The sequence below is a fragment of the Hyperolius riggenbachi genome, chromosome 1, assembly GCF_040937935.1.
Source record: "Hyperolius riggenbachi isolate aHypRig1 chromosome 1, aHypRig1.pri, whole genome shotgun sequence".
NCBI lineage: Eukaryota > Metazoa > Chordata > Amphibia > Anura > Hyperoliidae > Hyperolius > Hyperolius riggenbachi.
In genome coordinates, this window is record NC_090646.1 from 517,550,374 (window position 1) to 517,566,780 (window position 16,407).

At 42.2% G+C, this 16,407-nt stretch overlaps 1 protein-coding gene across 1 annotated transcript in view; it reads right to left on the bottom strand.

Annotated features, from left to right (window-relative positions):
• Positions 1-3,835: 3,835 nt before the first annotated feature.
• Positions 3,836-16,407, bottom strand: part of MLXIP (MLX interacting protein) — a 152,120-nt gene continuing 139,548 nt past the window's right edge. Inside the window, exons 16-17 of the mRNA XM_068244816.1 lie at positions 7,664-7,793; positions 3,836-4,239 (exon numbers count right to left, since the gene is read on the bottom strand). Coding sequence (XP_068100917.1) covers positions 4,118-4,239; positions 7,664-7,793 — 252 coding nt within the window. The 3' untranslated portion in view covers positions 3,836-4,117. The remainder of the gene's footprint in view (positions 4,240-7,663; positions 7,794-16,407) is intronic.

Here is a 16,407-nt window from a genome sequence, read left to right on the forward strand (position 1 = left end):
TCTTTCCCATTCATATTCCCCCTCTGTATAAATCAAGCTAATAAAGGGACCAGCAGAAGACCTGAGCTATAGGTACCTGAATGACCCACATTACCAATGTATGCAGAGACTTGAACACCTGCATGGTTAAAGAGTACCTAAGGTCAAGATGACAGGCTCCGTTTTAAGGCGGATGGATATGAGGGGGAGGGGGAAAGGTTGCAAAGTACATACTTACCAGTCTTGATGTCTTCAGGTCACAGGCGAGTGACGCTCTGCCCCCTTGCTTGGCAGTGCAGCCACAGCTATGTTTATGAAGACTGCGGAAGATCTTCCCCAGCTTGGCAGCAATCAGTTAGCCTGTGGTTTCCAAGCTGAGGGCAGGCAGAAGCAATCTAGATGGGCGTGGCCAGAGCCTCAGCAGGCACTTTGAATGAAAAGTGCCCAGGGCGAAAATCAGAGGGGAGGCAAAGTGATCAGCTGCCTGAAGGGATGATGCCAGGACAGGTAAGTATTGAACCCAAATATCCCCCCCAATCCTCCATCATTTATGACAGGCTCTGTCATTTTGACCTTAGGTAATCTTTAAGGATTTTTTTCATTGTTTTGCCTTTTAATATACAATCTCTAAACTATACATTGTGTTCTGTTTAGTTGTGAAGCTGTATATTGCAATACAATAAAAGGAAGTACATTTTGAATCAGTTGAGAAGGTGGTCACATTACTATATACATGGCCTTGATAAAGGGTAGGTGTTTCTCCTTACACTTCACCTCCCATACGCAACTGCTATTCTGCCATAAGTATTGCACTATCATATGTATTCTGTCATATTCAGCATAATATACTTCATAGCTAACGAGCAATGATCATCTAGAAATTCAAACAACATGCAGAATGTAGGATCACCAAGTTACAGCTTGTAGTGCCTCACCTGGGTAACCTGCAGTTGTGATCATTCTTCAGTGATTACACAACAACAGCTCCCTTCTGGTGAAGACAACTTGCATGTTAGAAGAATTTTCTTTCATCACTTCTTAACAGCATCTTTATTCTATAAGGATTACATATTCTATAATTCACAGGGACACAAAACAAAATAGTGTAACTGAAACATTGTCATGTTTGCTACCAGGATAGGGCACTGTGCAAACTTAATGAACTTTTATTTCTACAAGGATTTGCTTTTTCAGAGTAAACCCTTTCATCATAGTAAAGGCTGGGTGGGATGGGACTGGTATTCATAAAGTCACATGCATCATGTTTGCAGGTCTGTGCGGCTTCTGAAATAAATTTTAAACCACCATTGTAGGTTCCACACCTTTAATACTATAAACTTGCTTAAAGAACTCCATGAGGCCTACTTATAAAGAAGGGGTTATTGCCACCAGGCTGTCATTTATGTCTACTGGTGTAACTCTAAAGTGGGGATCCCAAGTTCCAGTTACTTGAATGGAGTATCAGGTTGTCCTCCAAATCACCTCAGATCTATAAATTCATTTTGAAATACCATTTTCAATGTAATCTTTACAGGCAAACTCCTTTTATGAAGGATTTGTACCTTGACATGAGACTGAATAAACCCAATTCTTTGGTATTTGTCCTGGAGTCTAGATTAAAGGCTGACTAAACCCACATATTAAACTTTGTACACACGGGGAGGAAAGATTGGTTGAAACAGCCGATGCAGGACTACTGGTTAAAAAAAAAAAGAAAAAAGAAATGGCAAAGACGACGGCTTAAACAATCAGCAACAATGCGTGGGCATTTTAAATTACTGACATGACGAATCATTTCAGCAGATAATTGTTCATAGTCAGCAGTGTGTACAAAGCCATGAACAATTTTTAAAAAACGTGTCTGTAAAGTCTACGGCGCTTTGCCTAGATAATGCATCATTTAACAATCCGTTCATTTGGCATTTCTTTTCCAGTCTTGCTGTCATTCACATCACTTGTTATTTTCAGTGATAGATTGTGAAACAGTTGTACACCAAGTTTCACACGATTCCATCCTCCAGTGTGTACGTAGCTTAAGATATAGAGCAAAACATTTATAGGGGTCAAAACCTTACCTTAGGTTTTACATTTAAAGGGAACCTTAACTCTATATAAATAAAAAAAAAAAAAAAAAAAAAAAAAAAAAAAAGGAGTTTTATTTACCTGGGGCATCTACCAGCCCCCTGCAGCCATCCTGTGCCTTCGCAGTCACTCATGGCTCCTCTGGTCCCGGGCTGCCAGCTAGTTTCGTTTTTGCCGACTGGGAGTCGTCCGGCCGCCATGCGTATGTTTTTACGCATTCCGGCTGGTGCAGAAAAAGCTATTGCAGACATCAACAAGTACATTTTTACGCGTTACGGGTGTAATGCGTAACATTTTACGCACTACACCCGTAACGCGTAAAAATTTACTTGTTGATGTCTGCAATAGCTTTTTCTGCACCAGCCGGAATGCGTAAAAACGTACGCATGGCCGCCAGCCGACTCCCAGTCAGCAAAAACGAAACAAGCTGGTAGCGGAGGACCAGAGGAGCCATAAGTGACTCCGAGGGCACAGGATGGCTGCAGGGGGCAGGTAGTTTCCAGGTAAGGAAAACTTTTTTTTTTAATTAAGGAGTTAAGGTTCCCTTTAATATAGTGATAACATTTGAGGATCTGGTTGTGATTCTTTTAGGCTAGTCCAGAATGGGGAATAAACAACATCAGATCTTCCTGCAAAAGCCAGCAAAGATCAAAACAGTGTAGAGTGAGATTTTGGATTTCAGATCCCACCTATCACCAAAAGGACAGCTTTATTTAGTGATTCTTGCTGAGTATGTTGTACCACACCAGATCTTACAGGAGTTGCTAGTTTCACCTTAGGATTTTGTAAAATTCTTTTAAGCTCAAACACAGGAGGTAGTTTCTCTAGATCCAGCAGCCGCATACAGATCCACTGTAACTGGTACTAAACACCACCAGACACCAGCATACAATATTTATGCGCCATGCGTTCTTTATCCTCCCTGGCGTTATGATTTCCTGATTTTAGGGTCTAAAAGTGGTAAAATTTTCTCATGTGCTTTTAAACCTTAAAAGCAGGGAAAAAAAAAACCATACCGCAGTGAAATCTGCAGCAGCCTTGCATTTTACTCTCCTCCCCGGGATCCAGCGCAGAAATTCTCCATCCTTTCCTTCAGGTGGTGCGCTATCCTTGTGGTGAGATCGCTGTCTGTCATGTGACAGACCGCAATCTAACCTGAGAAACAGAGCTTCCGAGGACAGGAAGAAGACTGGCTGCCAGCACCCAGATCAGGGGAAGGCCAGTAACAAATGCCTGCTGCGCTCGCTCTGCATATGCCTCCCAGCAGCAACCCTGAGCCAGGCTCAGGATTACCGCCAAGGAGGCTAATAGAATCCCTGACAGGACATTGTAAACATGCCAAAGGCACCCAAGCAGGGGTATTTACCAATATTGCATTTGCGTGCGTTTGTTTTTACTATCTTTGCAAAGTCAAAACACAATGGTGTGTATATGCATTTTCAGAAATAAACACAAGTATTTCCGACGGTATTATACATGATAAAAATCATACTCCCTGGTTTGATAAGTCAATTCGCACTAGCACATCAAACAAGAGAAACCTGAGTCATAAGTCATATCATGCGAGTTAAGTGATCGAGGGGGTGACTCACTCTTTATACTGACCAATTTTCAGCTTTGTTTTAGAGGCTCATAATTTGCCTTTAACCATTCCAAAGATGCTTTTAAAAAGGCCCCCTAGAATGCAATGGTTAACACAACACTAAAAATGAAGGCTTTAAGAATTCACTGATACCGAAAAAATAAAAATCATAGATGACATCACAAAAATGTATTTCCCTTTAACTGTGTATTTTTTTTTTCTGAAGTGGAATCACTTTAATGTCTTTATTGGGGCTCCCAGAGCAGGAATTCTTCAGCAGTTTCTCCTTTTCCCAGGAGTGACACCTTACGGAGCCTGCTGAGATTCAGGCGTCCCAGGGAGCCATGGATGCATTGGACTGCCAACCACTGGCTGCAGCAGCACAGATTGATGGAGTGTTGAAATACAGCTCGCTGAGAGCGAAACAAAGTAACAGCACAAGCTCTTCTCCCCATTTACCAAGAAATTCATTACTTATGTCCCTCCAGCACCCTTACTGTCCTTACGGACAGCCTGTTTCGCTTGCTCAGGCAGGGTTGATGGGTCAGTTAAGATGGAGGTTGTTGTGCTCAAATGACGCAGCGTACCCAACACCACTACAAAAGAAAAAGTTGAGAAAATTAATTAAAAAAAAATGTATCTTTAAGTCGATCTAAACTGTGATATTCAAACGTTAAATTAGCTGAGCCATACATTCCACTCTCTCCCCCCCCCCTTCCACAGATACTCTGTTTCTTCATACACCATCAATATTGTAGTATGTATATCCCATATGGAAACAAAATATCTAGGAATAAAAAAGGCCTCTATGGATGAATAGAAAGGTTAAAGATACAATGAAGAGGAAAAAGAATGCCTATAAGGTCTTAAAACAGGAGGGGACCGAGGCTGCACTAAGCAATTATGAGGAGTGCAATAAAAATTGTAAAAAAGAAATAAGGCAGGCAAAGATTGAAGCTGAAAAACAAAATCGCTAGGGATATCAAATCTAACCCAAAAAAGTTTTACAAGTACAATAACTCTAAAAAAAGAAAGGTTGACCGTATAGGACTCCTAAAGGATGAGGGTGGGAACTCAATGGTGGAGGACCAAGGTAAGGCAGAGTTATTAAATGCTTTCTTTGCTTCTGTCTTCACAAAAGAAACGGCACTGTTGAAAATTACAGAGGCGGAAGTCGTATCAATCTTCTAACTGTAATATTAAATACTTAACGCAGGAAGAAGTGAAGGCAAGGACTAAATAAATTAAAAATAGACAAGGCACCTGGCCCGGATGGCATGCATCCTCGGGTCCTAAGGGAATTAAGTTCAGTTATAGATAAACCCCTTTATCTTATCTTTTGTGACTCTCTTGCAACTGGCAGAGTCCCAGTGGATTGGCGTACAGCCCACGTTTTCCCATTATTTAAGAAGGGCAAAAAATCAGATCCAGGAAATTATAGACCAGTAAGCTTAACATTGGTTGTATGCAAACTATTTGAGGGGTTACTAATAGATACTATACATGACTTCATAGTAGAAAATAATCTTATTTCTCAGCATCAACATGGGTTTACTAAAAACAGGTCCTGTTTGACTAACATGCTCAGCTTTTATGAGGTAGTGAATGCTAATATGGATATTGGGAATGCTGTAGATGTGATATACTTGGACTTTGCAAAGGCCTTCGACACTGTTCCCCAAAAAAGTCTGGTGCAAAAGTTGAGGATGCAAGGACTGGGGAAGAGTCTGTGTGCATGGATAGGGAACTGGCTAATGGACAGAAAACAGAGTTGTGGTCAATGGATCGTACTAAAAATGGGAGACTGTTAGCAGTGGGGTCCCACAGGGGTCTGTTCTGGGTCCAGTGCTCTTCAATTTATTTATTAATGACCTAGTAGATGCAGTAGTGAGCAATGTTGCTATTTTTGCAGATGATACAAAATTGTGCAGAATCATCAACTCTCAGGAAGATATTGCAACAGGATCTGGATAGGATGGCTATATGGGCACATACATGGCAGATCAAATTCAATGTTGACAAATGTAAAGTCATGCATTTTGGACGTACTAATGGTCTAGCACCATACAAAATAAATGGGATACAGTTGGGGACATCAAACTTGGAGAAGGACTTAGGAGTACTCATCGACAACAAGTTAAATAATCGTAATCAATGCCAAGCAGCTGCAGCTAAAGCTAACAAAATTTTGGGATGCATTAAAAGGGAAATAAAAACTTGAGATGCTAGCATAATATTGCCCCTGTTTAAGTCTCCAGTAAGGCCACATCCGGAATATGGAATTCAGTTCTGGGCACCACATTACAAAAAAGATATTACAGTTTTAGAGCAGGTGCAGAGACGAGCAACAAAATTGATACTTGGGATGGAAGGTCTCACTTATCAAGAAAGGTTAGATAAACTGGGCTTATTTAGTCTAGAGAAAAGACGCCTTAGCGGGGATCTAATTAACATGTATAAATACATCAGAGGGCAATATAATAGCTTGGCGGATGAGCTTTTTGTCCCTAGGCCTTCTCAAAGGACTAGAGGACATGATCTGCGCATGGAGGAAAAACGTTTTAGCCATTTATTTAGGAAAGGGTTCTTTACAGTAAGAGTGATTAAGATGTGGAATGCATTGCCACAGGAAGTCGTTATGGAAAACTCTATACCTGCATTTAAAGGGGGCTTAGATGCTTTCCTTGCATTGAAAGACATCGATGGCTACAATTACTAGGCAATGCCTAATGATGTTGATCCAGGGATTTTATCTGATTGCCATCTGGAGTCGGGAAGGAATTTTTCCCTTTAGGGGCTAATTGGACCATGCCTTGTAAGGGTTTTTTCGCCTACCTCTGGATCAACAGGGATATGTGAGGGAGTAGGCTGGTGTTGTACTTTATACTGGTTGAACTCGATGGACGTGTGTCTTTTTTCAACCAAAATAACTATGTAACCATAACCAGATCGCTCATGGTGATCTAGAACCAATAGGATAGTACAGAGGGCTAAATGAGACAGAAAAGCCCTCCTGCTAAAAAGCAACACTGAATATAAATATTTTCTTCTTATTACTTTATTATTGGTTCTGGGTCACTATGAGCTACCTGGCTATTCTGTAATACCGGTCCAAGCCCTATCCCATAGAGCCATATCAATTATTGCCATGCACTGAAGAAAATCAGCAGTCCAAAACAGGGTGTATGCAGGTTGGATTGATGTGGCTATGTAATGTAATGTAAAATGTATAAGCTATAGGCTTACCATTTACCAGTGTTCAACATGGGTGCCTGGCTTTCAGGGGCATTAAGAGATGATTTTCATATTCAGGAGTGGTGCCACAGTTGCTCACTTAAAGCTGAATTATCACAAATACCTTCCGTTTTAAAAAATGCCAAAATGATATTACTGTATTTTTTGCCACACATGACACACTTTTCCCCACAAAAATGAGAAGAAAAAGTCCCTGCATCTTATATGCCGAATACAGGGAGTCCCTGACTTACAGGGTAGAAGGGAGTTACCTAACTCGGCAGTGATTACAGACCTCTCCTCTCCCTTATGGCTTCCCTAGTGCCGGCTTCTGCTGATCGTGTTATCAGCAGAAGCCAGCACTAGGGGAGCCGTGAAGGAGAGTAGAGGTCTGTGATCGCCGCTGGATTAAGTGAACCGCACTGCCACTTCTCAGTTACACATGGGGAGAACATCTACAAGACCCTCTTGGACCATGGAAGCACCAGGTTTAATTCTCTGCCCACTAAACCTAGGTGCATCTTATAGTCTAGAGCATCTTCTATGACGAAAAACACAGTACCTGCACTATTAGTGAAAGTGCAGGCATACCCTCTTGCTAATGAGGACGTGCTGGGGCTCACAAACTTTACAACAGTCAACATAGAATGATAAGAAGGGCAGTAGACTTTTGCTTGCCAAAGTTCAGGAGAGAAACTATGAACTAGACAGTCGATGAACTAGTAAGCACTGAGTTTATATATTGAACTACTAAGATGATATTTATCAGTGTATGAAAGTACTCACTGGGTCTCAAAGCAGGAAGGGAACAATGCAGATCCAGCCATTCTAGGGTGGTGGTATATAACTCTTCTAGGCTACTTGTGGACACCATGTCATTGAACGAATCAAACAAGGGTTTTATGATAATGCTGAACTGAATTTTAAACGTTAAGGAAGACAACAGATACATTAGCCAGTTTCTCAATCCATAAATTCACAATAATTTAAAAGCAGGGCTTCGTTAAAAGAAAGGTGTTAAATACAAGCATTTCCATTCCATAGTTAAATCTGTTATTGCAAAGTGTCTTTGAAAAACGTCTTCTTCCTTTTCATGTATCCTAAACAAATGAGTAGCAACAACTTAGCGAAAAGTAAAATACTATACCACAAATAATCCAAGCATCTGAACACATAAGAAGAAAATAAAAGACTGCACAGAAAAGGATTCCATTCTTCCCGTAGAAGGATTTAATATGTGATGAGTGGCTGACTTCTTATAAGAGGAAATGGACAATGGACAGAGTAGAGAGCAATGACTAAGTACCAAATGGGACCGGTTGCCCTACTCTCCTGCTGATCCTGTGTCTCTAATACTTTTAGCCACAGCCCCTCAACAAGCATGCAGATCAGGTGCTCTGACTGAAGTCAGACTGGATTAGCTGCATGTTCGTTTCAGGTGAGTGATTCAGCCACTAAATCAATCAAAGAGATCAGCAGGACTGCCAAGCAACTGGTATTGTTTAAAAGGAAACATCCATATCTCTCTCAGTTTAGGTTCCCTTTAACCTTCCTGGCGGTAACCCCGAACGTAGTACGGGGTAAGCCGTGCAGGAGGTTTTCTCAGGCCCTACTGGGCCGATTTGCTTAATTTTTTTTTTGCTGCACTCAGCTAGCACTTTGCTAGCTGCGTCAGCACACCGATCGCCGCCGCCCCGCGCTCGATCACTGCTATCCGTCGCGCAGCGTGCCCTCCCCCCCCAGATCCCGTGCGCTGCATGGCCAATGCCAGGCAGCGCTGAGGGGTGGATCGGGACTCCCAATGACGTCACGACGTCATCCCGCCCCGTCGTCATGGCGACGGGGGAAGCCCTCCAGGAAATCCCATTCTTTGAACGGGATTTCCTGATCGGAGATCGCCGAAGGCGATCGAAGCAGCGGCATGCTGAGCCCTGGGCTCGCTACATGATTTAAAAAAAAAAAAAAAAAAAAAAAACTGCTGCGCTGCCTCCTGGCGGAATTCATTAGACCGCCAGGAGGGTTAAAGTGAACCAGAGACGAAGCACCCTCATGTATTTTACCATATAGATCAGTGGGAACATTAGAGAAAACACCTACCCTGCTCTCTTTTTCATGCTTCACTGCTCAGCCTGCTTCTAATCAGCTCTGATAAAATCCCCAAATGAGCATTCAGTCTGGCTTTGCTCAGGAATCATTATAGCTGAGTCTGTCTTCTCTGATGTCTTTTGAAGCCCAAGCCTGCCCCCTTGTGGCTCTGCTATAATGACTCAGCTATAATGATTGCTGAGCAAAGCCAGACAATGCTCAGTCAGGGATTTTATCAGGGCTGATTAAAAGCAGGCTGAGTAGTGAAGAAAGAAGCAGAGAGCTGGGTAGGCGTTTTCCCTAACGTTCCCACTGATATATATGGTAAAATACATGAGGATGCTTCGTCTCTGGTTCACTTTAAAGAGAGACTGAAGCCAATAAAAATACCGCTTTTTATTTACCACTCCTCTTCTGCAATATCAGCTAAGATGAATCGCTGCATTCCTGTGGCATAATGAGGTCTTTAGCCCCCCGAAATCCCCGAGGTAAAAATCCCCAGTTACTTCCCGGAGGAGGCAGAGCTTTTCACTGTAGCTCTGCCTCCAGTACAGTCAATCAGCGCTGATTGCTGCCTCTCCCCGCCCCGCTCAGTGAAAGAAGACAGAGGGGTGGGGAGAGGCAACGATCAGCACTGATTGACTGTACTGGAGGCAGAGCTACAGCTCAAAGCTCTGCCTCTCCGGGCAGCAAAGTCCACGACTTTGAAAGTCGTAGATTTTTGCTCCGGGAGATCGGGGTGTTACAGACCTCGTTTTGCCGCGGGAATGCGGAGATTCATCTTAGCTGATCTTGCAGAAGAGGAATGGTAAATAAAAAGTGCTATTTTTTATTGGCTTCAGAGTCTATTTAACTATAGTACTATTTTAATTACGTTCATTGAGCAATAAACCATAGCTTTTATAAATGAGTAACTTTAATATCAGTATTACCTGGCTTATTGTTTTTGCACACCAACCTTACCAAATGTATCACTTCTCCCACTCCAGCAAAGATCATCTCTGCTCCTGCTGCACTTTTCATAATATACATAACAAGAGAAAGTGGGCAAGACAACACCGACTCTCCTGTTCATGACATCATCAGGTGGCCAACCCAAGAACACATATAGCGACCAGAGTACCCATAAAGAGGATGGTTTCATGGTTAACTTGCTTCCAGGACTCCTAAGTTATCTAAGGAAGACAATACAATAAAATATATGGGCAGTGGCGCAGGGTAAATATAGAGCAGCACAGGTGTACTCAAGGCCAGTCCCCAAGCCCTAAAAGGAAGAAACAATAAAAACTGGAGCACCTGGCGCTCAAACAACAGACACACTGTGATCAATATGATCCAGATATAACAAGTCCTGTCAATGCAGCAATATCTGATGTAGCAGTTCCAGCACAGTTCGTGTGGGAAAAGGCCTATACTTGCTCAGACTTGATATTGTGTCCGTTCACGAATGAAGATGTATCACAGTACCTTTCTTAGATGACCAATACTTTCATACGGAAACCACTGATCCTACCGTCCGTTTCAGCGTGTATGGATAGTTCCTATTCCGCGCAGCTCGGATCCGAGCTCGCGCGAGACAGCTCACAGCCTCCGTCAACTTCCGCCGGCAGTAGCGTCACCCTCTGCGTTCCAATACTATCCCGGGTGGTGTTGGCTCACTTCCTCTAAAAATTCCTCTCGCTATGTCAGGCCTTCAGCATCTTGTCGCTTTGCATTGCCTTCCAGCGGTGCACTCTGCTATGATACAAAGTTGGTTAATTCATTAGTGCAGCCATCAATCACCAGCTTAATCACCTGAGTGTGAGAGTGTGCAGGTGTCTTCCAGACAATTAGTCTGCTTGTCGAGAGCGCATCTGAGCCCATTTGGCTCTCGACAAGCAGACTAATTGTCTGGAAGACATCTGCACACACTCACACTCAGGTGATTAAGCTGGTGATTGATGGCTGCACTAATGAATTAACCAACTTTGTATCATAGCAGAGTGCACCGCTGGAAGGCAATGCAAAGCGACAAGATGCTGAAGGCCTGACATAGCGAGAGGAATTTTTAGAGGAAGTGAGCCAACACCACCTGGGATAGTATTGGAACGCAGAGGGTGACGCTACTGCCGGCGGAAGTTGACGGAGGCTGTGAGCTGTCTCGCGCGAGCTCGGATCCGAGCTGCGCGGAATAGGAACTATCCATACACGCTGAAACGGACGGTAGGATCAGTGGTTTCCGTATGAAAGTATTGGTCATCTAAGAAAGGTACTGTGATACATCTTCATTCGTGAACGGACACAATATCAAGTCTGAGCAAGTATAGGCCTTTTCCCACACGAACTGTGCTGGAACTGCTACATCAGATATTGCTGCATTGACAGGACTTGTTATATCTGGATCATATTGATCACAGTGTGTCTGTTGTTTGAGCGCCAGGTGCTCCAGTTTTTATATATTATCTAAGGAAGACTTTCACCTCCAACCTAATAGTAACTAAAGATGCAAATATACATAGCCATTTCCCACTTTTATTCACTTAGTGGATCACAAATTATACTACACACAAGACAATATACCATTCTTGTTTATATGAAAGAGGTAATTGGGCATTACCTGGAGGAGTGCTGGAAATCAGATCACCAGTAGCAGTAATGCAATTGGTCTACAACCCCTTGCATTGCAGTAATGGCTGTAAGTACAGTGGACCATGTTTACACACTCTCATGTTAATGCTGCTAAACAAACTGTTACTGGCTTTTTGTAGTCATGGACACGTGGTACAAGGAGGGAAACGGTTGACCTGACAGACAAGTTAAATTACACAGAAAAAATACATTGTGTGGTAGATAAAAGCAAAACATTCGCCAGTTATCCCAGGTATTGCAATTCATTCTGAAAACCGCTTTTCCCCTTACTTATGATCAGCTTTGTACGATTATGTAAAACTACATTTCTGTACATCAAAAATATGTGTGTCTTAACCAGAGTTTATATTACCTACTAGAAGTTTTTTCTTCCTCTTACTGTGCTAATAAAGATAAGCACGTTCTAGTGTTCCACAAGGGAACTATTTGAAATGATCAGTCAAGCTATCAGTTATCGATTTGCCAGAAATTGTTGTATAGTATTTAGAGATGGCCAATGACATGCTGATAATTCTGGATTGCATGCAAATACAATTCAATCAAATGCACCTCTGGCTGATTTTGATGGCTCAAGTCCAAGATGCATAAAATTTGCATAACTTTGCCATACGAGTACATTTGAAATCGGCGCCGGTAGACTTGGGCGCAGGATTCAGCGGTATATGGCTGATCCTGCTTCTGCACAAGTCCGGGCCGTTTTAATTACTATTCCCCCTCCAGGCCGCCATGGATAGTGGGGGAATGAAATAATTCTGCTTCCAGCGACTGCTGGAGGCCGAATTATTGTGTTTTTCAAGCAACCTCGGCTCCGTCTTCTGACGGACCCGACCATACTCACTGAGCGCTGCAATAGGAGTGATTCCTATTGTAGTCTATGGAGGCGCCGGCTGCGCCCAAATCTAGCAGCGCTGAAAAGCACTGCTCCGTTGCCATACTTTTGCAAAGTGACGTCTTTATAAGCTTGTGCCTGGAACTGTCACCCTAGGCACGGGTCCTGATCCCTAAGGATGGCCATTATTGTGAATGTACACACACCTCAAGTCACGCTAAATAATCCTAGCTTCTTGGTAAGCGAGACCTTATTTCCCTCTACCCATTTCCCTTGAGAGGTGGAAATCTGGGGGCGGGGAGAGAAGGGGGGAGACTCCCACTTTGCCAGTGTGGAATGGCAGTATCTGTAAGCTCGTTTAACAGACATGAACTTTGGTTCAAATTTCCTCAAATGGGGGCAAATCCTACAGAAAACCCCTACAGCCATGTTAAGTGCCAGTGACGCTCTGTCCCTACATTTTATACTTCAGAGAGGGACTAGACAGGGTTGTCCCATCTCCTCTCCTTTTTGCTATAGCAACAGAGTCTCTAGTTGAACAGATTAGAAGTAGTGAAGACATCCATGGCTTCAGATATGGCAACGTGGAGGAAAAGGTGGCAATGAATGCAGATAATACAGTTCTTTTTCTAGAAAACTCCACGGTTTCGCTTGAGAATGCTATGGCCCTCTTATCCTTATTTGGTAAATCCTTTGGGTTAGTAACTAATTGTAATATTAAAAAAAGTGAGCAAAATGCACCATTCTAAGAGCAAAGGGTCTTGTCACATGTAAAAAGCAGCTGACAAGAGTAACACTCAACTGCCTTAAGTTTTGATGTTAAAGGATACATGACAGACAGAACCGTTATATGCACTTTTTTCACCTGGCAGACTCAAAGCGCCAGAGCTGCAGCCACTAGGATGCGCTCTATAGGCAGTAGCAGTGTTATGGAGTCTTGCCCAAGGTCTCCTACTTACAGAACAGGCAGAGCCGAGATTCAAACCCTGGTCTCCTGAGGCAGAGCCCTTAACCATTACACTCCCCAGCCACATGAGGCCTCTTCCAGCTGTTCTCACCATTTTGGCCCTCATTTTTGTGAGGGGGGAAAAAAACAAATTGCTGGTCACCATTTAGTTAATTGAATCATGAAAATTCCTACTCGCATGACTGAAAAGTCAACGGCTCTTAAGCACCTGAAGTGTGCGGAATCATAATTGGGAAATGTTCCATATGTAACATGAATGTAGAATTGGCAATAAAAAATAAAATAAAAACCAAAATCACTTCCGGATGCTGGTGCAGCAAAACTTCAAGTAAAACCCCCATGGTGGGAGCGGAGTTTCAGGCACTTATTTTTGTTTCAGAACAAGTGGGGGTGGGGGTACTTGGGTATTATCCTGTCTGGAAAGTTTGGCAGTTTTTTGTTAAAGTTCTGCTTGCTCCCCCAGGAAGAAGATCTGACAATTTACGGAAAGCTGAAAGTCCTGGCTTTCTGTTACATTGGGTCCCAAGTTGGTGTGATACTCAGTTCCCAAGTTATGGGGTTTTGAAGGAGGGGTGTCCCCTGATCTTGGCTGCAGAAAGTGCAATTACAGAAGTACGGGACGAACCTGACATGATGATAAGCAGCACACCTGGTAGGCCGTGTTCCTTCGCAGCATAAATCTGTGTCTTAAAAAATTATGTCAAGTGCCCTGGGTCTCTCATTACAGATGAAGGAGCAGCACAGCTATGCACCTTTGTCTCCTCTCTGTCTTACTGGCATGGGCAGGAGACTCAATTCCACTGTGCTCTCTGCAGCAAAGTGCAGGGGACACCCGTCCCCCAAACCCACCTTACCTTGGGAATTGGGCATCGCATTGACTCGGGACCCAGTGCAAAGGAAAGCAGGGACTTTCAGCTTTCCAAAAATGGTTAGACCTGGCTAGGAGATCAAACAGAACTTTAACAAAAAGCTGCCAAACTTTCCAGACAGGATAACACGCAAGTACCCAAGTGGGTAACTTCTATGATTTGCTGATAGAATTATTAATTCTACATTCATATTACACAAGGAACACTTCACATGCTGATCATTGTGTTAGCTGAATCGGACCCTTTGTCTTCGATTGGGTGGATCCATCATGCTGGTGAACTGATCTGCTCAAGAGTATTCATAATAAATTATTCACTTTCCAAATCATTTACATTGACAAACCTAAAACAGTTTTAAACCTTGTTGGAGACCAGTATATTAACCACTTTACCCCCGCCCGTACGGATTTCTCCGTCCCTTTTTCCATCCTTTAACCCCCAGGGACGGAGAAATCCGTACTTTGCGCACTCCCGCCGCTGCCCGCGCTCCTGCTCGTAAACACGCCGCCCGCCGCTAGTAAACACGTCGCCGCCCGCTCGCCCAGAGATCAACGAACGGGAAAATCCATTCCCGTTCGTTGATCTAAGCCCCGCAATGATCCGCTGCCGCTCGGCTGAGCAGCGCGATCATTGTGAGCAATAAAAAACTCCCAGCCTCTTTCTACTTCCTGCAAGCGTCCGTAAGGACGCTTGCAGGTCACATGAAACAAAAAGTTACTGTTGCCATCTTGTGGCCATATAGTAAAACTACACCCTAAGCATTTTTTACACACAAATAAACTAGTTTTACACAAAAAATTAACTCCTTACCTCCCACACTCCCCAATTTTTTTTTTTTTGTAATTAAAAAAAAATAAAAAATTTACAATTTAAAAAAAATACATAAATAGTTACTTTAGGGACTGAACTTTTTAAATATTTATGTCAAGAGGGTATAACACTGTTACTTTATAAACTATGGGCTTGTAATTAGGGATGGACGCAAAACTGAAAAAAAAATGCACCTTTATTTCCAATAAAAATATTGGCGGCAAACATTGTGATAGGGACATAATTTAAACTGTTTTATAACCGGGATAAATAGGCATATACATTTAATGGGTTTTAATTACAGTAGCATGCATTATTTAAAAACTATAAAGTTCGAAAACTGAAAAATAATAAATTTTTTCCCACATTTTTTCCTATTTTCCCATTAAAACACATTTAGAATAAAATTATTCTTGGCATAATGTCCCACCTAAGGAAAGCCTAATTGGTGGCGAAAAAAACAAGATATAGTTCATTTCATTGCGATAAGTAATGATAAAATTATAGACGAATGAATGGAAGGAGCGCTGAAAGGTGAAAATTGCTCTGGTGGTCAGGGGGTAAAACCCCTCAGTTGGGAAGTGGTTAAAACTTAAACTTGAATCTAGCAATATTAAAACCACATATTTTAGCTGACTATTACATTGATATATATATATATATATATATATATATATATATATATATATATATATATATATATATATTTATTTAGATAGATAGATAGATATATCTACATATACATGTATATACATATACACACATACTCGTAAGTCTCATAGCAAGTAGCATATCAGCTGGCTTCAGTGGCTCTACTGGGCAATAACTTAGGCCATTTTAAGCACCCAGGCCAGAGACTGATACAGCATATTGCAAATTCCACTTAAACATATTTAGAATCTCGATGGAAAGATTCATTTCTTTCACTAGCATATGTGATTGATAAAATTAATTAGGTAATGATCATGGAGAGAATGATTGCTATCCTGGAGGATCGGTTGCTACAATTTAGCAATACTTAGTCGCCTTGCGTTGATTATGCTGATAAGGGTCTACCGATTATTCTTTAGTTAATGATTTATGTTTTGGTAACCTTGGCTGAAATTCGGCTTATTCATCATTATGATGGTCCCTGTGTCCTAATCGATCTTTCTATTTTTACTGAAGCTTTAAATCTTGTTCTATCATACGGTTATTGCTGTTTTTATACTTGTAGTTCTGTTTTCTTCAGCCCCCTGCGTGGGGAAATTACACCTGGTTGTTCCCTTTCAACCTTGTTTCTTAATTAAAACTTTGGAAGCTAACAGTTAGCCAAAATGTGCGGTTTTAATATTGATAGATT